Consider the following 26,148-nt stretch of genomic DNA (forward strand, 5'->3'; position numbering starts at 1 on the left):
TTGTATTTTACAGAGAAAACTTTTGCAGGTACAGGTTTGGTTATTGGAATAACCTGGCCAGAGTTGTACATAGACAGTTGCTACCAATATGAGTGAGAAGTCTCTACCCTTGTATGTTACAATAAAATCTTCCCTTAAGATGAATCAAAGTGGAAAGTTTAATTTCAAGTTGAATGTCAAAATGTGTTTGCGCGACCCCACCCAGTAGATAAAATTCTGTAAGGGCACACCTTTTTTTAACGAGGCATTTCAAGGAAGATATTAAGAAGAGTATATAGCAACAATCACTGCCTGCTCATGAGTGATGCAGCAATAATGCAAGATAAGCAGGGGCATAGCTAGGGTGGAGTGAAGGGGTCAGCCGTCCTAGGCACAGGCTGCTGGGGGACGTGATTAATGGGTTGATGGGGCAGTAGTGCATTAGTGGTGTTCAAAAGTGAATGCTGATATTGCAGTGTGGTTAGGGCTGAAGCACTTCAGCTATTCATGTGGGATATTTAGCTGCAGGAAACTGCATTTTACAGTTATACTACAATTGGCAAAGGAGGACAGATTTTTTTGTCTTCATCTTGGAGAGGAGTATTTTCATCCTCGACCCAGTTGTAGAGATTTTTTTTGTCCTCAACTTTGAGTTGAGGTGGGGCATTAGGATATTTCATAGTGCACCAAAATAGGTAGCTACTATTCTGAAAATAGATGCAGTTTACCCATGAAGGCAAATACTGAGTGAATAAATCCTGTATTGCCAGTGCTGGGACAGTGATTATATATTATCTTGAAGACTCAAACTCATTTAATAAATGTGTGTGTGTGTGTGTGTATGTGTGTGTGTGTGTGTGTGTGTGTGTGTGTGTGTGTGTGTGTGTGTGTATATATATATATATATATATATATATATATATATATATATATATATGTATATATATATATATATATGTATATATATATATATATATATATATATATATATATATACACCCACACACATGCATAGACATATACATGTACATTTTATTTTTTACTTTAAACTAAAATTGTTTGTAAGAAATCCAAAATTGGCATAGTTTCTTGGCTATTTTCAGTATTTTCTGAATATTTTCAGTGACAAACTTTGCCATTATATACCACTAGATAAATTGGTACAGTTATCATTTTTTGTTTGTACTTGAATTGTTTTCATTTGTTAATTTGCTTACATTCCTGAAAATTGAGAGTAACCCATGTCTAGCCATCAAAAAAAAATTACAGTGTATTCAGCTGTTTTTGCTGTGTTTTACTATACTTGTACTGTGCCTTTTTTCACTTTAATACTTTGTTTTACTGCTGTTCTTAAAAGTATTCAATTGCATTTATACTGCTTCTTTTATTACTGCTTGTTAGTAGCCTGAATACATTTATACACTTTTTTTGTTGTTGTGACTGTGATTTTAAGCACTTTAAATTTCAAATACCTCTGCACTTAACATCGGCTAGACTCAGTCTTACGGAATCTAGACTGCTTTGTATAACTTGAGCGCTAAAACCATCTCTTCACTGAGATACTGAAAGATCTGAGGCATTTGTTGCTTCCAAATGATATAAGTGCCTGTTTCTGCTCTTGTATTGCACTCTTAATTAGTATTTGCATTCTACTGTCTGTTTGAATTATCAGAACTGTTTTTGACCACATTTTACTGAATATTGTACGTGTTTGGCTGTAGCATAGTCCAGTTCCAGGCTTGCTGTGTCTGGGTCTGTTTTGTAACCTCTGAGCATCAAATTCAAGCCATCCTTGTTGGAGAAGGCCTTTCTGTACCCTTGTGGGAGGAGAGTACTGTCTGGATCCCATCTAATCGAGGGTGATTGGACTTGAGCTCAGAGAGCAACGAGATTACTATAAGAGAAGGAGAGGAATATATAAACCAATCCTTGACATTGGTAATAGTGAAGCTGAGAGAAACTTAGAAGTTTTGACACATAACAACATTCAAAAAGGGTCTAATTATATTACTTACAATTTCATTACCCGATATAGTATAAATGCAGAAGATCTTAGGCAAGTTATTTACAAGAATTGGGAAATATTGGAAAATTATCCAAACGTAAGAAAAAGACTAACAGAATTCCCCAAATTGATTTTTAAAAAGGGTAGGAACATGAAAACAATTTTGGAATACCAAGTCAATACAGCAACAAGGAACCCAGGGATGACAAAGTGCTTAATGTGCAACTTTTGTAGATACATAGACACGGGAAGGACATTCAGTTTTCGCAGTTTAAAATATGACACTAGAAGCAAGTATAACTGTTAATCTAAAATGATAGTCTACTTGGCCACATGCCAACAGTGTCAAGCTTTCTATATAGGAAAAACCATACGCACACTTAGAGAAAGAATGTACGAACATCTATATAGTATAAAACATGGTAAACTTGACAATGCATTGGCAAGACATATTACACAGCATGTAGGACACCACTTCAAGTTTCGAGTTATTGATCAAATAAAAATTGATGAAAGAGGTGGACCAGTTAGTCTCTTGTTGGAAAGGTTGGAACTAATGTGGCAGCCTACTACTCATGCTTGTACCTATCCAGGTATTAATGAAATGTCCTCGATACTTTGTATTCTTAGATTAAAGAATTTAGATAGAAGCCACTGACCTTATCAGTGGCATAGATTTAACCACTGACAACAGTCTGGGGTTTAGATTAGCATTATTTCTTGCATATAACATTGAGAATTTATGCCATTTAAACATTTTTATTATGACTTAGTATAGCGATTACATGCTACTTGGTCATTGTTTACTGAAGTAGAAAGTCCCCTACCAACAAACAGGTCCATATATGTATGTACACAGACAACCCTGTCCTCCTCCCAACAAATTCCAACACATGTGAGAGATGCAACCATATAGCCATACTGGAGGCTAAGCTCTCTCAACTCAGTACTGGCGTAACCAGTCAGGAGGAGAAGGAAACCACACTCACTACAATTCCAGTCTCACATAGACCTACCACGACAGCAAACCAAACACATAAACACACAAAAACATACTCGGAGGCTCTAAATAAAAATCTGCCTAAGCAGCAGAGACCTCCAAAGCAGACACCCAAGCAACCGCTACCCCAAAACAAAACACATGCAACACATAGTTCACAAAGCCAGTGTGCTGAACAGTCACAGCCCTTAAGGCTAAACAACACACCTGATACACTTGTAATAGGTGACTCTATCGTCAGGCACACTGGCGTCCGCTCACCAGGCTGAACAAGGAGAAGGTCACGGTGAGCTGCCTGTCGGGCGCTAGGATCCGCCACATAACACAAGCACTCAGGTCACTCCAAGGCAAGTACAAATATGACTCAGTCATTGTCCATGCTGGTGTGAATGACCTGAGACGCACTCCCTGGACTACATGAAAAGAGACATAGAGGAGCTCTCTGAGCATGTAGCCCAGGCCGGTATGACCCTGACCTTGAGTAGCATCTTACCCTCACCAAGAATTATGCCACAATATGAAGACAAGATGATCAATTTCAACAATTGGCTTAAGTATTGGTGTTATTCAAAGGGGATCCAATGCCTGTCAGCCTGGGATGACATGCTCGACAAGCCACGATGCTTCGCTAGGGACGGCTTGCACCTGTCACCCCTGGGCTTTCGGATATTGGCAAAGGCTCTAGCTATCCCCATAGTGCCTTTTTTAGGCAAGGCTCAAAAGACAAACCCACCTCCATAGGTATCACAAGGGATAATAAACTAAGAGTAATGCTACTCAACGCCAGAAGTCTAAACCTCAAGATGCACGCACTCGAAACTCTCCTTAGCATGGAGAACATCGATATCTGTGCAGTAAGAGAAACCTGGTTCAAGGCTCCCGAGAGCACCCCAGCACTACCAGGTTATACCTCATACCATGCTTTTCGGACCAAAACTTGGACCGAACCACAAAAGGAGGGGGAGTATCAATATTCGTCAAACATACCCACACCTCCAGGTTGGTGGCACAGCACGAATGATCAGAGACTATACATTTGCAACTAACAGTGGGTAAAACTGCCTTCCAGTTTTTAGCCTGCTACAGACCACCCTCCCAAATCCAGGAACCCCACTCGGCATTCCTGAGAACACTGGAAAATATGAAGGTATCTCCAAACACCATTAATATTGGGTGACTTCAACTATCCAAACATAGACTCGGAGCATTACTCTAGCTCCAACACCCTAGCCCAAAGGTTCCTAGAATTTATAAACTCAAATGCTATGGAACAACTTGTTACCACTCCCACAAGAGGGGAAAACATACTGGACCTGATCATCACCAACATAGGGACTCTATGCTCCAGACCAGAAGTGTATCCCTCATTGGTAAGATCAGACCATAAACTAATCTCACTGGATATTCACATCCTGACTCCACCCCTGCCCTGAAAACCACAGTGAAAAACTTCTCTAATGCAAATTTCACACTCCTCAAAACCGAGGTGGAATCCTTCAAAGCCCCCGGGCCTGTGGAAAATATGGCCCAGACCGCAGAATCCTTTATAAACGCATTCTATGAACACCTTCAGGAATGCATGGATCATGCAATCCCAAATAAAACCAAGTCCCAATCCTCCAAAGGCAGACGTCCTGTCTGGTGGACCCCAGCCATAAACAAACGATACAACAGAAGGAGGAAGCTACTACATGATAGAGCAAAATCCCAAAAAGGGAAGGCATCTCTGATCAGTATTAGCAAAAAACTACGGGCACTCATAAAATCGTCTACGGCCAGCTTCGAGAGAAAAATTGCACAGGACACTAACGATAATCACAAGGCCTTCTTTAGTTATGTTAGGAACCTGGGTGGGAATTCCCAGATATGCTCAGAATTAGTCCAAAATGACAAAAAATACACCGAACCCACAAACATTGCCAACATCCTAGCTGACAGGTTCAGTGCAAACTCCCCCCCCCCTCCCCACCAAAAGGGCAAATATCTATCCCAGCAGAGTGCTGCTCCCCTGACATCTCAGATGCTCGGGTAAGAGCTGCCCTCTCCAAAGCAAAAAACACAGCATCAATGGGACCAGACGGTGTCCCGGACTGCGTCCTACATGAACTCCAAGAAGAGCTAAACCCAAACATAAAACTACTGTTCAATCTCAGCCTTACTACAGGATATGTACCCAAAGAGTGGCGTACAGCAACAGTGGTCCCTCTCCACAAAGGTGGTGCCTCAACGGATCCTGGAAAATATTGCCCCATAAGCCTGACTAGCTTGGTCTGCAAAGCTATGGAAAGGATCATCATGGACCTCATAAATAAAGATATTGGGGACCTGCAGACACTGGATCCTACCAAGTTTGGCTTTGTTAAGGGGAGATCCTGCCTCTTAAACCTGGTTGATTTCTTTGAAACAGTCACTAAGGCCATTGACGAGGGGAAGGTGGTCCACACAGCCTACTTGGACCTCGCAAAAGCCTTCAATACAATACCCCACTCGGGCATTCTAGATAAGCTCACCAGCTTAAGTATAAACCCCTATGTCACTAGATGGGTTGCAAACTGGCTCAAGGACAGAACCCACATGGTTAGAATTGCTGGAGCCATGTCGGACTCCAAACCAGTTACAAGTGGCGTCCCACAAGGCTCAGTCCTGGGACCTCTCTTGTTCGGTATATATTCCTCGGAGGTACAGGCCAACACAGAAGGACTGTGGCTGACCAAGTTTGCAGATGACTGCAAACTGGGCGCCATAATCGACACTTCAGCCGACACAAGCATCCTCCAAAATGGCCTCATAGAAACAGACAACTGGTGCCAGAGCCATGGCCTCAAGCTAAACGCCAAAAAGTGTATAGTCATCCCCTTTGGCAAAAACAAAGTGCCCACAAATTACCACATAGGTGGTAATCCATTAAGTACAGAATAAGTAATTAGGGACCCGGGGACCTAAGTTGATAGCAATCTCTCATTTGACAACCACATGGCCAAAGTGGTTAGAAAAACATTTTATATAGCCCACTTAATCATGAAGGGATTCACATCTAGATCAGGGCAGGTCATCGTGCCTCTTTACTCATCCCTCATCAGGCCCATAATTGAGTACAATGCCCCTTTTGGGATGTACCTTACCAGACACCTGCAGCAACTGGAAAGACCCCAAAAGTACCTCACCAAGAGGATCAAAGGGCTCTGCCCTGTTAAAGAAACTCCAGCTCTACTCAGTGGCATTACCGCCTGCTCAGAGGTGATCTGTGCCTGACGTATAAAGCCATGTCCAACCCGGAATTAATGGACATGCTGCACCTTAGAAAATCCAAATCCCATTGAGCTACACACTCGAGAGACTTGAACCTCAGCACTGAAATAAATAGGACATGCTGGAGGGACAGATTCATAACCCAGAGGCTCCCTTCACTCTGGAATAAAATCCCAGTCCAGGTTAGGCAGAGTCCCTCATTGACTCTCTTCAAGAGGAATCTTGATGAGTGGATGGGAGATCGTAGGTTTACCCCGGGTATCACTTCTGTGTCACTGTTAGACAGAGGCACAGTATACTAACCTCGAAAAAGGGCATAGCAAAATTAATTTAAAATGGGTGGCGAAAGCCAAACACACTCTGGCTAGCAGGGGCGGCCCGTGCTATCGGGCTGCCGGACTGCAGCCCCCTCAACCAAAAAAAAAAGAAAGAAAAAAAAGAAAGAAAAAAAATATTTTTAAAATTCGCGACTCGCATGCGCAGTAGTCCAGACTACTGCAGTCTACTGCATGTTCGCGCAGTCCGGCAATCCAGGTAGGGGAACATAGACGTCTGTGCACTTTTAAAGTGCACAGACTCTGAAAACGCTACGGGACCGGACTGCAACAGCAGCAGTCAGCGTCGGGACTGTGGAGTAGGGTTTGGATCATGAATCTCGGGACTATGGAGTATTGGCGGGCATTTGGATTAACGTTATGGGGAATGGGCAGCAAGGACAGGTAAGTGTGTTATTTATTTTAGTCTAGAATGGTAGGGAAGTGTGTGAATGAATATTTGAATGGCCTGGTGTGTGTGTTTACTAGGGAAGTGTGTGAATGAATATTTGAATGGCCTGGTGTGTGTGTTTACTGTTTAGTAGGGAAGTGTGTGAATGAATATTTGAATGAATGGCCTGGTGTGTGTGTTTACTGTTTAGTAGGGAAGTGTGTGAATGAATATTTGAATGAATGGCCTGGTGTGTGTGTTTACTGTTTAGTAGGGAAGTGTGTGAATGAATATTTGAATGAATGGCCTGGTGTGTGTGTTTACTGTTTAGTAGGGAAGTGTGTGAATGAATATTTGAATGAATGGCCTGGTGTGTGTGTGTGTACTGTTTAGTAGGGAAGTGTGTGAATGAATATTTGAATGAATGGCCTGGTGTGTGTTATTGTACTGTTTAGTAGGGAAGTGTGTGAATGAATATTTGAATGAATGGCCTGGTGTGTGTGTGTGTGTACTGTTTAGTAGGAAGTGTGTGAATGAATATTTGAATGAATGGCCTGGTGTGTGTGTGTGTACTGTTTAGTAGGGAAGTGTGTGAATGAATATTTGAATGAATGGCCTGGTGTGTGTGTGTGTACTGTTTAGTAGGGAAGTGTGTGAATGAATATTTGAATGAATGGCCTGGTGTGTGTGTTTACTGTTTAGTAGGGAAGTGTGTGAATGAATATTTGAATGAATGGCCTGGTGTGTGTGTTTACTGTTTAGTAGGGAAGTGTGTGAATGAATATTTGAATGAATGGCCTGGTGTGTGTGTTTACTGTTTAGTAGGGAAGTGTGTGAATGAATATTTGAATGAATGGCCTGGTGTGTGTGTTTACTGTTTAGCAGGGAAGTGTGTGAATGAATATTTGAATGAATGGCCTGGTGTGTGTGTTTACTGTTTAGCAGGGAAGTGTGTGAATGAATATTTGAATGAATGGCCTGGTGTGTGTGTTTACTGTTTAGTAGGGAAGTGTGTGAATGAATATTTGAATGAATGGCCTGGTGTGTGTTTACTGTTTAGTAGGGAAGTGTGTGAATGAATATTTGAATGAATGGCCTGGTGTGTGTGTTTACTGTTTAGTAGGGAAGTGTGTGAATGAATATTTGAATGAATGGCCTGGTGTGTGTGTTTACTGTTTAGTAGGGAAGTGTGTGAATGAATATTTGAATGAATGGCCTGGTGTGTGTGTTTACTGTTTAGTAGGGAAGTGTGTGAATGAATATTTGAATGAATGGCCTGGTGTGTGTGTTTACTGTTTAGTAGGGAAGTGTGTGAATGAATATTTGAATGAATGGCCTGGTGTGTGTGTTTACTGTTTAGTAGGGAAGTGTGTGAATGAATATTTGAATGAATGGCCTGGTGTGTGTGTTTACTGTTTAGTAGGGAAGTGTGTGAATGAATATTTGAATGAATGGCCTGGTGTGTGTGTTTGTGTGTGTGTGTGTGTGTGTGTGAGAAAATGCCCCAGGTGCTCATGGTGGTGTGGTAGGGAATACCTCAGGCTTGAACCCTGTACCCTGTATGCAGGTGTTAAAGACTTGAGTTCCCTACCCACCACCATTTGTAAAAAAATTGCAGATTTTTGCCTCATATTTGATCTGATCTGTACCTCATAATATCTGTGGTTTGTAAACGTTTTAATGCTTGATATTTTATGGTGTAGTAGTAGCATTGTTGCCTCACTGCTGCAGGTTCTCAGGTTTGATTCTTGGCTGGGGTTCCTTCTTTGTGGGGTCTGTATCTTCTCCCTGTGTTTGTGTGGGTTTGCTTTTGTGTCCTCCCATGTTACAAAGACATGTCTGCATTATTTCTTCCTGGGCCTCTGCTGAAAATTGTTTTTGTTCCAAGTCAGACTGTCCTGATTAACAAATGTTAAATAAAATTGACAGGCATTTGAAGTTCAGACTTCAGGTTTCTGAATGTTTAATTCCTTGCATAATTGATGGTGCAATGGTAGTATTGTTGCCTCACAGCTATAGATTTTCTGGTTTGATTCTTGGTTGGGGTGGCTTCTGTGTGGAGTCTGCATCTCCTCCCTGTGTTTGTGTGGATTTGCTCTGGTGCCCTGCCATTTTACAAAGACGTGTCTGCAGTACTAATCCCTCGTCTCTGCTGAAAATTGGTTTTGTTCTGTCCGCAGTAAAATTGACCGACATTTGAATTTCAAACTTCATGTTCTTCAGAATACATAGTAGCACAACCTTTTTTTCTAGCAATTTTCTAAGTTTATAAGATGAATATTTTAAATTTGTCCCTATTTTTGGGACTGTATTTCCCCATTATTGGCTTCGTCCAGGTTTTTGTGCTAAGGTTGACAGCTATGGCAAGAACTGAATTCACTGAATATGTTTGAGGGCTGTATTCCCTCATTACTGGGTTTGTCCAGGTGTTTTGTACTAAGAGGTTGACAGCTATGGTGAGAACTGAATTCACTAAATGATAGCCATTTAAGTTTCAGTCTTCCTCTCTTTTACAAAGCAGCTGATGTGGCAGTGGTATGTTACTCTGACTGTTTTTTGCTCAGGGACCTTGGCAGTAAAATATATGGTGGCAACATGCAACTTTCCAAGATTATACAAGCAATGTTTAATGTGTCCCTGGTTTTGGGCTTTGACCCCCATGTAGTTGAGTATTGAGTAGATTTTACAAGGAGCTGAGAGCTGCAGGGGAATAGAAGTTTACTGCTATGCCTAGTTAATACTATAGCACAACAGGTTGTGTACCTGCTTTTGATGCAGAAGGCTGTGGGTTCTACTCCCACAAGGGGTGGATGCTGCCATACTCAGAATGTTCTCCTTGGTGAAGATACTAACTATGAGTTCGTTATCAGTTTGCCATCCATTTCCTCTTGCAATATTATTACTAGCTTATCATTTTTTTAATGTAATATAGGCAATTTATTCCTGAGGGGCAACAGACACTTTATTTTTCGATGAAACCATGAAATATAAAGGTGATTGCTAGCATCAACCGCTTCATTAGTTACATATTTCTTTAATGTGGAATTATTTAGATGACTTACTTCAGAGATTGTGCATATTTACTGATAATGGACTGTAGAATTGTGCATATTTACTGATAAAGGTGGACTGTAGAATTGTGCATATTTACTGATAATGGTGGACTGTGGAATTGTGCATATTTACTAATAATGGTGGACTGTGGAATTGTGCATATTTACTAATAATGGTGGACTGTAGAATTGTGTATATTTACTAATAATGGTGGACTGTAGTCTGAGTAGACTTTTTATGATAAATGTTCTCAACTGGGCAGTTTTGCCATTATGGGTGCATATGGTTTGTTTCATTGCTTACTGGAAAAATGTTCAAAACAAATTTAAAACACCCTCTAACAAGTGTACTGTATTGTACAAGGAATATAATTTTAGTACAATGAGGAAGGTGTATCAAAGAGCACATGTATGTTTCATATGCAAGGGGCCTATGATTCGAAAACATCCCAAAATTAATCTTTATCTGCCACTGGCAAAATGTATTTTCTTTGAATGTGGGTTTCAATGCTGTTTCAATGAATGTGAGTTTCAAGGGCAGAGAAGTTTAATGCTAAGTTTTCATTGTGAGACTGCATTGCTTTGTTTAACAGATGACTTAGTGTTTGTGCTGTAAAATACAAAATAAAACTTTCAAATGAAGTCCAACTCATCATAGAAGTAAAGCAGTATGCACATTAGTGTTTATGGTAAATGGAGTGAATAGCCAAGTAATGGTTCATTGGAATGGATGCAAAGGCTCCATTCAACCATTATTTTGTCAGGGGGGGAAGGGCAGCAAACTCAGACAGGCCCAGCTAAACTATACCTCCCAACTGTCCAGATTTTCAAAGAATGAATAGATTTTTGCTTCTTATTTTTAGTTTGTTCATAAAATTTGTAGTTTTAATTCCTAAATGATTTGCCAGAAGTCACTAAATAAAGTTTCAGACTTCATAAGCTTCAGAAAATGCATGTTAAAGTAAGAGCTGTTCTATCAACTGTCTCAATTTATACAAGAGCAATTTTATTACTGTTTATATATGCCCCAATATATTTGGCCTTGTTCAGATTTACTTCATTAACAGGTTGAGAGGTGCGTGCAAATAAATTGCTTTATAGAATTAGGCATAGCCAACCTCTCAACTGTCCCCAATTTTGGCTCAAAATGTTGCTCTTCCCCTAATAATCCCTCAGCAAAATAGCAATTTTGGAAGAAACATGGAGGGTTTACAATTAAGAAATAACTGTAATAATCAAAGTTATCGATTACTTGAAATGCATGTAGATTCTTTCATTTTGTCAGCTGCTCAAGGTAGCAGTACTAATATTAAAATGTCCCTTCTGACAGGTAGCAGCTGTATTGTGTGTCTATTTTATATTTTGCATCACATTTTTGGTCCATTTTTCATAAAATTGTGTTTTTGACAAATTAGTGACAAATCACTAAATGCTATGGAACAACTTGTTACCACTCCCACAAGAGGGGAAAACATACTGGACCTGATCATCACCAACATAGGGACTCTATGCTCCAGACCAGAAGTGTATCCCTCATTGGTAAGATCAGACCATAAACTAATCTCACTGGATATTCACATCCTGACTCCACCCCCTGCCCTGAAAACCACAGTGAAAAACTTCTCTAATGCAAATTTCACACTCCTCAAAACCGAGGTGGAATCCTTCAAAGCCCCCGGGCCTGTGGAAAATATGGCCCAGACCGCAGAATCCTTTATAAACACATTCTATGAACACCTTCAGGAATGCATGGATCATGCAATCCCAAATAAAACCAAGTCCCAATCCTCCAAAGGCAGACATCCTGTCTGGTTGGACCCCAGCCATAAACAAACAATACAACAGAAGGAGGAAGCTACTACATGATAGAGCAAAATCCCAAAAAGGGAAGGTATCTCTGATCAGTATTAGCAAAAAACTACGGGCACTCATAAAATCGTCTAAGGCCAGCTTCGAGAGAAAAATTGCACAGGACACTAACGATAATCACAAGGCTTTCTTTAGTTATGTTAGGAACCTGGGTGGGAATTCCCAGATCTGCTCAGAATTAGTCCAAAATGACAAAAAATACACCGAACCCACAAACATTGCCAACATCCTAGCTGACAGGTTCAGTGCAAACTCCACCCCCCCTCCCCACCAAAAGGGCAAATATCTATCCCAGCAGAGTGCTGCCCCCCTGACATCTCAGATGCTCAGGTAAGAGCTGCCCTCTCCAAAGCAAAAAACACAGCATCAATGGGACCAGACGGTGTCCCGGATCATGCCCTACATGAACTCCAAGAAGAGCTAAACCCAAACATAAAACTACTGTTCAATCTCAGCCTTACTACAGGATATGTACCCAAAGAGTGGCGTACAGCAACAGTGGTCCCTCTCCACAAAGGTGGTGCCTCAACGGATCCTGGAAACTATTGCCCCATAAGCCTGACTAGCTTGGTCTGCAAAGCTATGGAAAGGATCATCATGGACCTCATAAATAAAGATATTGGGGACCTGCAGACACTGGATCCTACCCAGTTTGGCTTTGTTAAGGGCGGATCCTGCCTCTTAAACCTGGTTGATTTCTTTGAAACAGTCACTAAGGCCATTGACGAGGGGAAGGTGGTCCACACAGCCTACCTGGACCTCGCAAAAGCCTTCAATACAATACACCACTCGGGCATTATAGATAAGCTCACCAGCTTAAGTATAAACCCCTATGTCACTAGATGGGTTGCAAACTGGCTCAAGGACAAAACCCACATGGTTAGAATTGCTGGAGCCATGTCGGACTCCAAACCAGTTACAAGTGGCGTCCCACAAGGCTCAGTCCTGGGACCTCTCTTGTTCGGTATATATTCCTCGGAGGTACAGGCCAACACGGAAGGACTGTGGCTGACCAAGTTTGCAGATGACTGCAAACTGGGCACCATAATCGACACTCCAGCCGATACAAGCATCCTCCAAAATGGCCTCATAGAAACAGACAACTGGTGCCAGAGCCATGGCCTCAAGCTAAACGCCAAAAAGTGTATAGTCATCCCCTTTGGCAAAAACAAAGTGCCCACAAATTACCACATAGGTGGTAATCCATTAAGTACAGAAGAAGTAATTAGGGACCCGGGGACCTAAGTTGATAGCAATCTCTCATTTGACAACCACATGGCCAAAGTGGTTAGAAAAACATTTTATATAGCCCACCTAATCATGAAGGGATTCACATCTAGATCAGGGCAGGTCATCGTGCCTCTTTACTCATCCCTCATCAGGCCCATAATTGAGTACAATGCCCCTTTTGGGATGTACCTTACCAGACACCTACACACTCAAGAGACTTGAACCTCAGCACTGAAATAAATAGGACATGCTGGAGGGACAGATTCAAAACCCAGAGGCTCCCTTCACTCTGGAATAAAATCCCAGTCCAGGTTAGGCAGAGTCCCTCATTGACTCTCTTCAAGAGGAATCTTGATGAGTGGATGGGAGATCGTAGGTTTACCCCGGGTATCACTTCTGTGTCACTGTTAGACAGAGGCACAGTATACTAACTTCGAAAAAGGGCATAGCAAAATTAATTTAAAATGGGTGGCGAAAGCCAAACACACTGCTGGCTAGGCTTATAAATCCCCTAGGGCAGATAGCCTAGTATGAACCTATGTACAGTTCTACACATGTCCATGTTTGGTCATTTATAACGTAGTTAACATTTACTGCATTTATTTGCACAACGAGAGTTCTCATGGGCATTATTGTAAATAGCTACTGATTTTATATAACTTTGGCACTTGTAGACGTGATGTGTCTTCTCAGTATATAATGAGGTAGGTTACAAGATTTATAACACAATGGTATGTAGAACAAAAACATGGATCTGCATATCCTGACTACTGTAGGATTTATAACATGCAAACGTGCTTTAATAAGTGGTGTATAACAGAATTTTTTGAAATGTGCACAGAATTTCTTATGTAACTTGTTTAGGGTGACAAATACATATACAAATTTGCATAGAGACTTTATAAATGTCATAATGTTCTGATTTCATTATTTAACAGGACAGGAATATATATGTACATTGAAACACACAAATTTAAAATTATTAAGGTTGTTTTTAACATAAGCGTTTTAGTATTTATGTATAGGTACAAGCACAGGTAGCGCAGAGCGCACTTATATTATGGAGCTTACATATTATAACAACTTTTGAGACCGAAATGTAAAGTTTTTTATTTGACAGTGAAGCTTTTTTGATGTTAGATGATCAAAAGAAGGATAGAAAAGGCTTCATTTTACTTGATTTTACTTGTCAATATGTTGTACACTAACGAACAACTTTTGATATTGTAAAAGCACATTATATTTAGGTTGCCTTGTATCTTTAAGGATACGTGATGTCATGATTACTATAAAAAGAGGAAAAGGGGCGGAGTATAAGTTGTTTGAAAAAGTTTTCGAAATTTTGGAAACGAAAAGCGTTTTATTTTTGTTGTTTTAAATAACCAAAAACTATTGAAGTTGGTATCGCTTAAATAAATATATTCTTATTTTGAAATAACACGTTGTCATGTACATTTGAATACAAGGAATTTTTACATTTGGATACAAGCGCAAAGAAAGGAAATTCGGTCAGGTACATCTGTATACTTGGTCCGTTTGTCTGCAGCTATTCCAGGTTTTGGTTTCAACAGTTATTGAGTTTGTGAGTTGGATGAGTAACTGTAAGTTCACCCCAGGAGTTTCCCCATGTCTATCTTGGACGTGGGTGATAGGTACTGATCGTAGAAATAAGGGTAAAACTTGGCTAGGCTTGTAAGGGCCGTAGGGTCATTAGTGTAGTAACCTCCTATGATCAGAAGCTGTCTAGTTACATCCAACTTCCCCAGTGCCCCCCAAAAAAGATGCTGCATCACCAGAGTGCTCTAGGCAAGTAGGGAACAGCAGTAGATTACTAGGCCTTTCTTCTACTACAACAGTCTCCTTACTGCATGTCTTTTGTGTTTAATCTGGTCGCAGCAAGACACAACAAGGTTTAAGCACACCTCAGGGGGTTATGGCTTAAATTCCCACACTTCTGGAAGGTAATTTTTGTGCTCTTTTGGCCGTCACTGATTTAGGTGTCTGACTACTGCGTTATGAAATTTTGACAGGTTGAGAGGTATGTAATGAAATAATATGCCTCCTTTAATTGAAATGCAAATGATACAAATCCCCATAACTGAAATATTTGAACAAAGTAAAATTTTTCAAGAAAGTGGAGTGCAAAACCCCACAGTACAAACTTATTTTGCAGGAGGACCCCCTTGCACTTCTCATTGTGGTGGCGTTATCTGAACCCCTCTTTCTGTGTTCAGCTGTGTTTAGCATTAGGCAAGTAACTCGGGGACATCTTTTAAAGTCTGTTCCTTTAGCTCAAGAGCATTAACAGAACAGGACTGCAGGACTGTGTGCTGTGGAAGCAGCCCTTCGCAGTAGGGTGAATCTTGTTACTGTGTAAATGTACTCTTTGTATGAGAGATTTGTCATCATTGCTGTTGGGATTGTTAGACTATGTAAGTGCATACATTATTAATGCTTGTGTAGTGCTTAGCAGCATTTGCACCCACAAAGTAAGACTTGTGGTCTTAGTGCTGTAGCTCATAATTTCCAAAGTTCATAAATTCAGAAGATTGTCTTTATTTGCAATTCAGCTTTTGCTATTTTTTGAAAGGTGTATAAAGCAGTAGAGATTAGAAAGAGAGAGGAGTTAAGAGAACATGTAATGACGGTCTCTAGATTAGTCAATAGTTTCTGCAGGGATTTAAGCCATCAGTCTATTTTTGTATGTTTAACAGATTAATTTCCTTGCAAGTAAGTATGTTGCGGCATATATATATGCAAGTATAGATGGCAACACCCAGATCTGCTCTGAGTTACAGCACAAAGGCACGAAAATTACAGAACCAACTGATATTGCCAACATCCTGGCAGATAGGTTCAGTGCTAACTTTACCTCCCTCTCACCCCCTAAAGGGCCCATATCTATACAGGAAGAATGCAGAGTCCCTGTAATCACAACTACGCAGGTAAAAGCTGCACTCTCTAAAGCCAAAAACACAGCATCCATGGGACCAGACAACGTCCCAGGCTGCGTTTTACATAAACTTCAGAACGAACTGGCTCCCCACTTAAGTACCATGTTCAATAATAGCCTCGCATCAGGCTTTGTGCCCACTGAATGCCGCACAGCAACAGTTATCCCACTCCACAAAGGGGGAGCCACCACTGATCCCGGGAACTATCGACCTATTAGCCTGACGAGCCTGGTCTGCAAGGCCATGGAACGTATCATAATGGAACTCATAAACAAAGACATTGGTAAACTCCAAACTCTGGATCCCACCTAGTTTGGGTTTGTGAATGGCAGATCATGCCTCCTGAACCTGATTGACTTCTTTGAGGCAGTCACCAAAGCCGTGGATGAGGGTAAGGTGGTTCACACAGCCTATCTTGACCTCGCCAAGGCTTTCGGAATTGTAGCTAAACTCACTAAAGTATAAATCCCTGCATCACAAGATGGGTTGCCAACTGGCTCACTGACAGAATCCACAATGTAAAAGTTGCAGACTCCAAATCTGACCTCAAAGCAGGGGTTCTGTCCTGGGACCGCTCCTGTTTGGTATCTACTTCTCTGAAGTACAGGCTAACACAGAAGGCCTCTGGCTAACGAAGTTCGCAGATGACTGCAAACTAGGAGCCATAGTCAAGTCCCAAAATGATGTGGACATCCTATAGAAGGGCTTCACTGAGACAGATGCCTGGTGTCAGAGCCATGGTCTCAAGCTCAATGCCAAAAAGTGCAGTGTCATTCCCTTTGGTAAAAACTCTGTACCCATGAACTACCACATAGGCAGCAATCTACTTAACACCGAATGCGTGATAAGAGACCTTGGGCCCAGGTGGACAGTAGTCTCTCCTTTGATAGTCACATCGCCACAGTGGTCAGGAAATCCTTCTACGTGGCACACCTCATCATAAAAGGGTTCTCATCCAGGAAAAAAGAGGTCATTGTTCCCCCCTACTCGTCACTCATTAGACCCATTATAGAGTACAACGCCCCTTTTGGAATGTACCTCACAAAGACATCTGCAGCAGCTGGAAAGGCCACAGAAGTACCTCACAAAAAGGATTACTGGCCTCAAACAAATGCCCTACATTGACCGCCTCAAAAAACTCCAGCTTTACTCTGTAGCATATCGCCTACTCTGAGGTGATCTCTGCCTAACATATAAAGCTATGTCAAACCCAGTGCTGTTGGACATGCTATACCTAAAGAAATCCCAATCCCTCCAAGGCTACACACTCTAGGGACCTAAACCTTGTCACCACAATAAACAGGACACGCTGGAGGGATAGATTCCTGTCCCAGAGAACTTCCTGTACTCTGGAACAAGCTACCCATCTATGTCAAGCAAAGTTCTTCAATAGCACTATTCAAGAAAAATCTTGATGAGTGGATGGGAAATGGGAAATACACCCCGAGGATCACTTCTGTGTCTCTGCTCGACAGTGGCACAGGAAAATAACTTTCTTGGGTGGCGTAAGCCATGGAACCTTGCTGGCTAGGCTTACTTAGGCCCTTGGGCCGATAGCCTGGTAGCTACCTATGAACCATGTGACTGGTGTGCCTTATGTAAGGGTAACCATCAAGTGTTTTTTTTTCTAACATTGAGTTTCAGGTGAGTATTTTGTAAGCACATTAGCAGAGCTATGAAACATTGCATCTCCTTTAGTTCATATGTAAAATATCATAACTGCAGTTGTCTAAAACACACAAAAGCATACTCTTAATAAATCACTGAACTACAGAGTACAAAACACCAGAAGACAATCATTTTTGCAGGTACACCCCCTGTACCTCCTTTAGGGGGCTTTACCTCTTTACTTAAAGTCCATATGTACTACCTAATAAGTTATACAAGTTTGGAGAAAAGGAATCTTCTTCTTCTTCTCCTTCCGGCTGCTCCCGTTAGGGGTTGCCACAGCAGATCGTCTGTTTCCATTTCTTCCTGTCCTCTGCATCTTGCTTTGTCACATCAACCACCTGCATGTCCTCTCTTACCACATCAATAAACATTATCCTAGACCTTCCTCTTTTCCTGTTACCTGGCAGCTTCATCCTTAGCATCTTTTTCCCAATATACTCTGCATCCCTCCTCAGCACATGTCCAAACCAACGTAATCTTGCCTCTCTGGCTTTCTCTCCAAACCTTCCAACCTGGGCTGACCCTCTAATATACTTATTCCTAATCCTGTCCACCCTCGTCACACCCAGTGCAAATCTTAACATCTTTAACTCTGCCACGTCCAGCTCTTACTCCTGCCTTTTTGTCAATGCCACTGTCTCCAACCCATATCACATAGCTGGTCTCACTACCCTCTTGTACACCTTCCCTTTCACTCTTACTTGTACTCGTCTGTCACAAATCACTCCTGACACTCTTCTCCACCCACTCAATCGTGCCTGTACTCTCTTTTTCACCTCTCTTCCACACTCACCATTACTCTGAACTGTTGATCCCAATTATTTAAACTCATCCACCTTCGCCACCTCTACTCCCTGCATCCTCACCATTCCTGTATCCTCCCTCTCATTCACACACATACATTCTGTCTTAGTCTTGCTGACCTTCATTCCTCTTCTCTCTAAAGCATATGTCCACCTCTCCAGGGTCTCCTCCACCTGTTCCCTACTCTCACTACAGATCACAATGTCATCTGCAAACATCATAGTCCACAGGGACTCCTGTCTGATCTCGTCTGTCAACCTGTCCATCACCATTCCAAATAGGAAAGGACTCAGAGCTGATCCTTGATGTAATCCCACCTCCACCTTAAGTGCATCCGTCACTCCCACCACAGACCTCACTGCTGTCACACTACCCTCGTACATATCTTGTACCACTCTTACATACTTCTCTGACACTCCCGACTTCCTCATACAATACCACAACTCCTCTCTAGGCACCCTGTCATATGCTTTCTTAAGTCCACAAAGACACAATGCATCTCCTTCTGACCTTCTCTGTATTTGTCCATCAACACTGTCAGAGAAAACATTGCATCTGTAGTGCTCTTTCCTGGCATGAAACCATACTGCTGATCACTAATCGTCACCTCCCTTCTTAACCTAGCTTCCACTACTCTTTCCCATAACTTCATGCTGTGACAGATCCAGTTTAATCCCTCTGTAGTTACTACAGCGCTGCACATCACCCTTATTCTTAAAAATTGGTAACAAAACACTTTTTTTTCATTCCTCAGGCATCCTCTCACGTTCCAAGATTTCATTAAACAATCTAGTTAAAAACTCCACTGCCATTTCACCTAAACACCTCCATGCTTCCACAGGTATGTCATCTAGACCAACAGCCTTAACATTTTTCATCCTCTTCATAGCTATCCTTACTTCCTCCTTGCTAATCCACTGCACTTCATAATTCACTATCTGCACATCATCCAACCTTCTCCCTCTCTCATTCTTTTCATTCATCAGGTTCATAGGTTCATAGGTTGGTACTAGGCTATCAGCCCTAGCCTATCCTACAAGCCTAGCCATAACAATTCCCTGGCTATTTCATCCCACATTATTTACTTTCCTGGACCCCTGTCTAGCAGGGCAACTGACATGATCCCTGGGGTGAATTTCCTTTCTCCCATCCAATCGTCAAGGTTCCTCTTGAAGAGGTCCAAAGAGGCACTCTGCTTGACATGTATGGGCAATCTATTCCAGAGTCTGGGGAGTCTCTGGGTCAGGAACCTATCCCTCCAGCATGTTTTGTTTATTGTGATGACAAGGTTTAGATCCCTGGAGAGTGTAGCTCTGAGGGATTGGGATTTCTTTGAGTGTAGCATGTCCAACAGCTCTGGGTTTGACATGGCCTTGTATGTTAAGCAGAGATCGCCTCTGAGTAGACGATATGCGACAGAGTATAGCTGGAGTTTTTTAAGGCGGTCAGCTAGGGCATCTGCTTTAGGCCTGTGATTCTTTTAGTGAGGTATTTCTGAGGCCTTTCCAGTTGTTGCAGATGTCTTGAGAGGTACATACCAAATGGGGCGTTGTATTCTATAATGGGTCTAATGAGGGATGAGTACAGTGGGACAATGACCTCCTTTTTCTGGATGAAAAGCCCTTCGTGATGAGGTGTGCCACATAGAAGGATTTCCTGACTGTTGTGGCGATGTGGTTATCGAAGGTGAGACCACTGTCCACCTGTGTCCCTAAGTCTCTTATCACACTTTCTGTGTTTAGTGTACTGCCACCTATATGGTAATTCATGGATACATGTTTTTCCCAAAGGGGATAACAATACATTTCTTGGCATTGAGCTTGAGCCCATGGCTCTGGCACCAAGCATCTGTTTCTGTAAGGCCCTTTTGTAGAGTATCCACATCATTTGGAGATTCAATAATGGCTCCCAGTTTGCAGTCATCTGCAAACTTTGTTAGCCAGAGTCCCTTAGTGTTGACCTGTACTTCAGAGAAGTAGATGCCAAACAAGAGCGCCCCAGGACTGAACCCTGAGGTACTCCACTTGTCACTTGTCTGGAGCTGGATTTGGAGTCGGCTACTTTTACAGTGTGGGTTCTATCAGTAAGCCATTTAGCAACCCATTGGGTGACATAGGGATTAATGCCCAACTTAGTAAGTTTATCTATGATTCCAGAGTGGGGATGGTGTCAAAGGCCTTGGCAAGGTCTAGATAGGCTGTGTGGACCACCTTACCCTTGTCCATGGCTCTGGAGACTGATTCAAAGAAGTCAATCAGGTTCAGGAGACAAGATCGGCCTTCACAAACCCAAACTGGGTGGGGTCCAGTGTTTGAAGGTTGCCAATGTCTTTGTTTATAAGTTCCATGATAATACGCTCCATGGCCTTGCAGATAAGGCTTGTCAGACTGATGGGATGGTAGTTTCCGGGATCCAAGGTGGATCCCCCCTTGTGGATTGGGATAACTGTAGCTCTGCGCCACTCAGTGGGCACGAAACCTGAGGTGAGGCTATGATTAAACATGACACTTAGGTGAGGTGCCAGTTCATATTGTAGTTCATGTAGTACACAGTCCGGGATGTCATCTGGTCCCATGGATGCTGTATTCTTGGCTTTAGAGAGTGCGTTTTGTACCTGTGTGGCCGTTATTACTGGAATTTGGCAATCTTCCGGTATTGAGATGGGCCATTTAGGGGTGAGAGGGGGGTGAAGTTGGCACTGAATCGATCTGTCAGGATATTGGCAATATCCTTTGGATCAGTATATTTAATGCCATTCTGTTTTAGCTCAGAGCAGATCTGAGCATTGCCATTTAGATTCTTGACATAGTTATAGAATGCTTTGTGGTTGTCTTTGGAATCTTTGGCAATTTTATTTTCGTAACTAGCTTTGGAGGATTTTATGAGGCATCTCAGTTTCTTACTGAGGCTAGTAAGGAGTTTTTGCATCCTGGAATTTTCCTCTTTTCTGCAAAAAGTTTATTCCTTTTGTTGTAAAGTTTGTTTATGGCAGGGGACCACCAGATTGGCTTCCTTTTTTGGATGAGAGCATTTTGGTTCTATTTGGGATGGCACGATTCATGCATGAGTGGATGTGCTCGACAGTGCCTTAGTGTAGGATTCAGCAGTTGAATTTTCAGTTCCCGTCTGCATGGGTGTTATGAAGTTTGTCACTTCTGACTTGAGTAGCATGAAATTGGCTTTGGAGAAGTTTTTTATGGTGGTTTCTTTACTGGGGGGTGGGATGTGGATGTTAAGGGTGATTAGCTTATGGTCAGACCTGACTAATGAGTGGGTGACCATAGGTATGGAGCATTGATTTCCCATGTTGGTAATGACCAGGTCTAGGATATTGGAGCCCCTGGTGGGACTATGGATTAGTTGATCCAGGGCATTGGAATTTATGAATTCCAAGAACCGCTATGCAAAGGTGTTGGGACATGAGTAGTTTTCCCAGTTAATGGCAGGGTAGTTAAAATCACCCAGTATTAGGGTGTTCGGTTCTATCTTAATATTTTCCAGTATGTTTAGAAAGGTGTAGTGAGAATCTTGGGGTATGGTGGGGGATCTGTAGCAAGCTACAATTTGGATTGCAGTCTTACCTAGTGTTAGTTGCACTTGGAGAATTTCAGACACATTGTGTTGGCCAACTAGCCTGGTGGTGTGAATATCCTTGGTGAATATTGACACTCCTCCACCTTTAGTGTTTCGGGTCCTGGTTTGGTGGCGAAAAGTGTGGTAAGAGTTGTAGCCTGGTATTGCAGGGGTGCTCTCTGGAGCCTTGAACCAGGTCTCAGTTACTGCACAGATATCGATGTTCTCCATTTTTAGGAGTGCCTCGAGAGAGTGCATTTTGAGGTTTAGACTTCTAGCATTGAGTAGCATTACCTTCAGATTTTGCATGCTTGTACCTGTTACGGTGGTGGTTTTGTCCTTTGAAGTTTGCCTAAAAAGGCACTATAGGGGTGGCAAGAGCCTTAGCCAGTAACCTGAATCCCAGGGCGACAGGTGCAGACCATCTCTGGCAAAGCATCGTGGTCTGTCAATCATGTCATCCCAGGCAGACAGATACTGGATCCCCTTTGAATGACACCATAAGCTTAGCCAATTGTTGAAGTTAATCATTTTATCCTTATATTGTGGTATCATTCTGGGCGAAGGCAGGATGCTACTCAGGGCTAGGGTCATACCTGCCTGGGCCACATGATCCGAGAGCTCTTCCATGTCTCTTTTCATGTAGTCCAGGGAGGTACATCTCAAGTCATTCACTCCAACATGGACAATGACAGAGTCATATTTGTACTTGTTGTGGAGTGACTTGAGTGCATGCTAGGTGGCAGATCCTGGCACCCGACAGGCAGCTGACTGTAATTTTCTCCTTATTCAACCTGGTGAGAGGGACATCAGTGTGCCGGACTATAGAGTCACCTATGACTAAAGTGTTAGGTACATTGTCTTGCCTTAGGGGCTGTTGCTGGGTGGCACACTGGTGTTGTGAACTATGTGACACATTGGTTGTGATTGGTGTTTGTTTGCTTCTGCTTCAGAGGTCTTTGTTGCTTGGGCAGGTTACAGTTAAGGGCCTCTGCATATGTGGATTTAGTGTTGCTATATGTGGGTGTTGGTGGTGCGGGTTTAGAAGGGCTATGTGTTGCTTGAGATGTAGTGTGGGTGTTAACCTTCTCCTCTTGACTGTTTAGCACATCTTGGGTGGAGAGAGCTTTGCTTCCATTTTGGCTATGTAAGTGCATCTCTCACAGGTTGTAGTGTTGGGTGGTAGGAGGAGAGGGTTGTCTGTGTACATGAGGCAATTGCTGCATTGCCCCAGTATGCCCAGATTCACCAGGTGGACAGGAGAAATCACCAGAAGCTGACCCTTGGACATGCTTGGTTTGGGGCTTTTTTTTTCTTTGTAAAGTATAGGAGCTGTTTCCTTAGCAAGGTACTTTGCAATTATAGGCTGTTTAGTGCCTACTATTAATTTCTCCTTGTTAACAAGGAGAGTTCAGTGTTTGTATGAGTTTAAGGCTTCCTAGTGCTTTCCAGCAGGTATTAGAGAAAGTGCTAGTCACAGGGATGCTTAAAGGTAAGATTGAAAAGAATGCACTCTCCAGTGTGCACTAGAGAAGTTAGATGTGAAAGTAGGTAACTTGAGTTTTACCTGTTTAAAAAGTTAAGGTTTAGTGGAGAGTTACTATTTTTAAAACAGCAAGATGGATTGAAAGGGGTGGTCACTTTTGTATTTTGGTACTATGAAATACTGTAGGATGGCCAATAAATTTAAATAATTGAAGGGGTGGGATTTCAAAAATGATGATTTTGTGATTACTCACATAAGCCAGTGAAAGTAGAGAGAAATGAGATATATGGTCAGATTAACATAAGAGGCGGGCAACTAGAAAGACAGTGGTATTTAACAAGACAACTTAAATGGGTGAGAGGGCGGGAAAAATTTTGCCTGACTCAGAAAAGAGAGAGCTGTGGTCTCTTTTGAAGTTTTAATATGCTGTTAAAACAGAATGCAAGCAAAACACAAAGTAAAGAAAACAAACTACAGTATTCAAAATATAGAAAGGCAATACAGTAATAGAAAAATAACAGCAAACTAACCTTTCCTTCACAGCAAAGTGTAGCAGAGTCTGGATGAGCCTTTCTGGTAAAGCCCCTCAAAGTACTCTTTCCATTTGCTAAACACACTCTCCTCGCTTGTGAGTAAGTTTCCCTCATTATCCTTTATCACCCTTACCTGCTGCACATCTTTACTAGCTAGCTCGGTCTCTCTGTCTAGTCAATCGGTACATGTCCTTTTCTCCCTCCTTAGTGTCCAACCTTTCATACAACTCTTCATACGCCTTATCCTTAGCCTTTGCCACCTCTCTCTTTGCCATGCACCTCATCTCCTTATACTCCTGTCTACTTTCTTCATCTGTCTGACAATCCCACTTCTTCTTTGCCAGCCTCTTTCTCTGTATACTCTCCTGTACTTCTTCATTCCACCACCAGGTCTCCTTGTCCTCCTTCCTTGGAGAAAAGGAATCCTCTTCTTCTTTCGGCTGCTCCTGTTAGGGGTCGCCACAGTGGATCATCTGTTTCCATTTTTTCCTGTCCTCTGGATCTTGCTCTGTCACACCAGCCACCTGCATGTCCTCTCTCACCACATCCATAAACCTTATCTTAGACCTTCCTCTTTTCCTGTTACCTGGCAGCTTCATCCTTAGCATCTTTTTCCCAGTATACTCTGCATTGCTCCTCAGCACATGTCCAAACCAACGTAACCTTGCCTCTCTGGCTTTGTCTCCAAACCTTCCAACCTGGGCTGACCCTCTAATATACTTATTCCTAATGGAATGATAGGTAAAAATAAATAAATAAATAAGCTCACCCACTTTGTCTTCACTGAGTTGCATGACATCCGAACACATTGCAACACCTGTGACAGAGCAAGCTGCGATGAAATGAAGTGTTGATATTTTGTAACTGCAAGCTTAGATAAGCAATTTGTTGAGATCTGTCAGCAGAGCACCTGATACACAGTAGTGTTCACTAAAAACAGTGTTAGGCAAGAGCTGCTGGGGCTGACTGGTCAGTGAGGTTGAGCTGCACAGAGTAATGTTGTCTGAATTAAGTCATCATGACTACCTGGGGCATAATCACCATTAAAAAGTTTTAACGCATGTCTCTTCTGTTTGTTTTGCAGTTAACAGTGAATGAAGCAGCAGCACAGCTGTGTATGGCAGACATGGCCCTTCTTACAAGGAGGGACGAACTTTTTGCACTGGCTCGACAAATCTCGCGGGAGGTGACGTACAAGTATACGTACAGGACTAGCAAGTAAGTCAGCTTTGGGTAATGCTGTGAGTGGTCTTGTTGGATTTAATGTGCAGTTGTTTATAGTCCACCTTCTTAAGCTGTCTTTGTTCCTACAAATGGTGTTGATAATAATTAGTACTTGGTGTGACATGTTTTCAGTACCGCATCAGGTTTGTTTTTCTTTTTTTTTTGGAATACATTATTTTCCTTGCAAGTGAAAATATGCATGTGGATATGTGTATGTGCAGGCACACACAGATTTTCAGTGCTGTATTTAATGCGTTCATTTTTTATTTCGAGTTAAGTGGGATATTGCATATAGCGATATGTGAACTAATAATAATAACAACATATTTCTTTAAGAGAGCAGAGCCTAGTGGGAGCTCTGTGACATGTGATACTTTAGAGACTATAGTAAAGAGTGATGTAATCCAGGGCTCAGTGTGAATGGCTCATCTGCTTATCCTTGACTATCTTTAATAACTGCTTTGTGTTATAGATATGACACACTGTAGGGAAGCTTACTGAACTGTAGCAAAGTTTACCACATGTAAAACAGCAAATTTGCTTAGTTTACAGGTACATGGTAAGCATATGTAGCAGCTCTGCTGATACACAGCACATTACAGTATGGAAGAAGGATATTATTAGTTAGACATTAACAACCTTCTCAGACTACAGATAGCTCCCATTTTTGTAAAGATATTGGAATGTAACGGTGTTGCTACATGCAGCAGCTGCTTTTAGTAGTCAGCAGGATGTGCTGTTCAATTTCCAGTTCTGTGGGTGCTCACTGCTTTACAATGTAAAATAGTAAACACTTCTCTCTTGTTAGTATTT

The 26,148-nt window shown here is 42.0% G+C and overlaps 1 protein-coding gene across 2 annotated transcripts in view; it reads left to right on the forward strand.

Moving 5' to 3' along the window:
* Positions 1-26,148, forward strand: part of NAB1 (NGFI-A binding protein 1) — a 324,965-nt gene that overhangs the window by 103,858 nt on the left and 194,959 nt on the right. For both annotated transcript variants that reach the window (XM_044075187.1, XM_044075188.1), the window contains exon 3: positions 25,196-25,329. In XM_044075187.1, the coding sequence (XP_043931122.1) occupies positions 25,196-25,329 (134 nt within the window). The remainder of the gene's footprint in view (positions 1-25,195; positions 25,330-26,148) is intronic.

This window comes from Protopterus annectens, chromosome 6.part0 (genome assembly GCF_019279795.1).
Source record: "Protopterus annectens isolate FY-2018-M chromosome 6.part0, PAN1.0, whole genome shotgun sequence".
Lineage (NCBI taxonomy): Eukaryota > Metazoa > Chordata > Ceratodontiformes > Protopteridae > Protopterus > Protopterus annectens.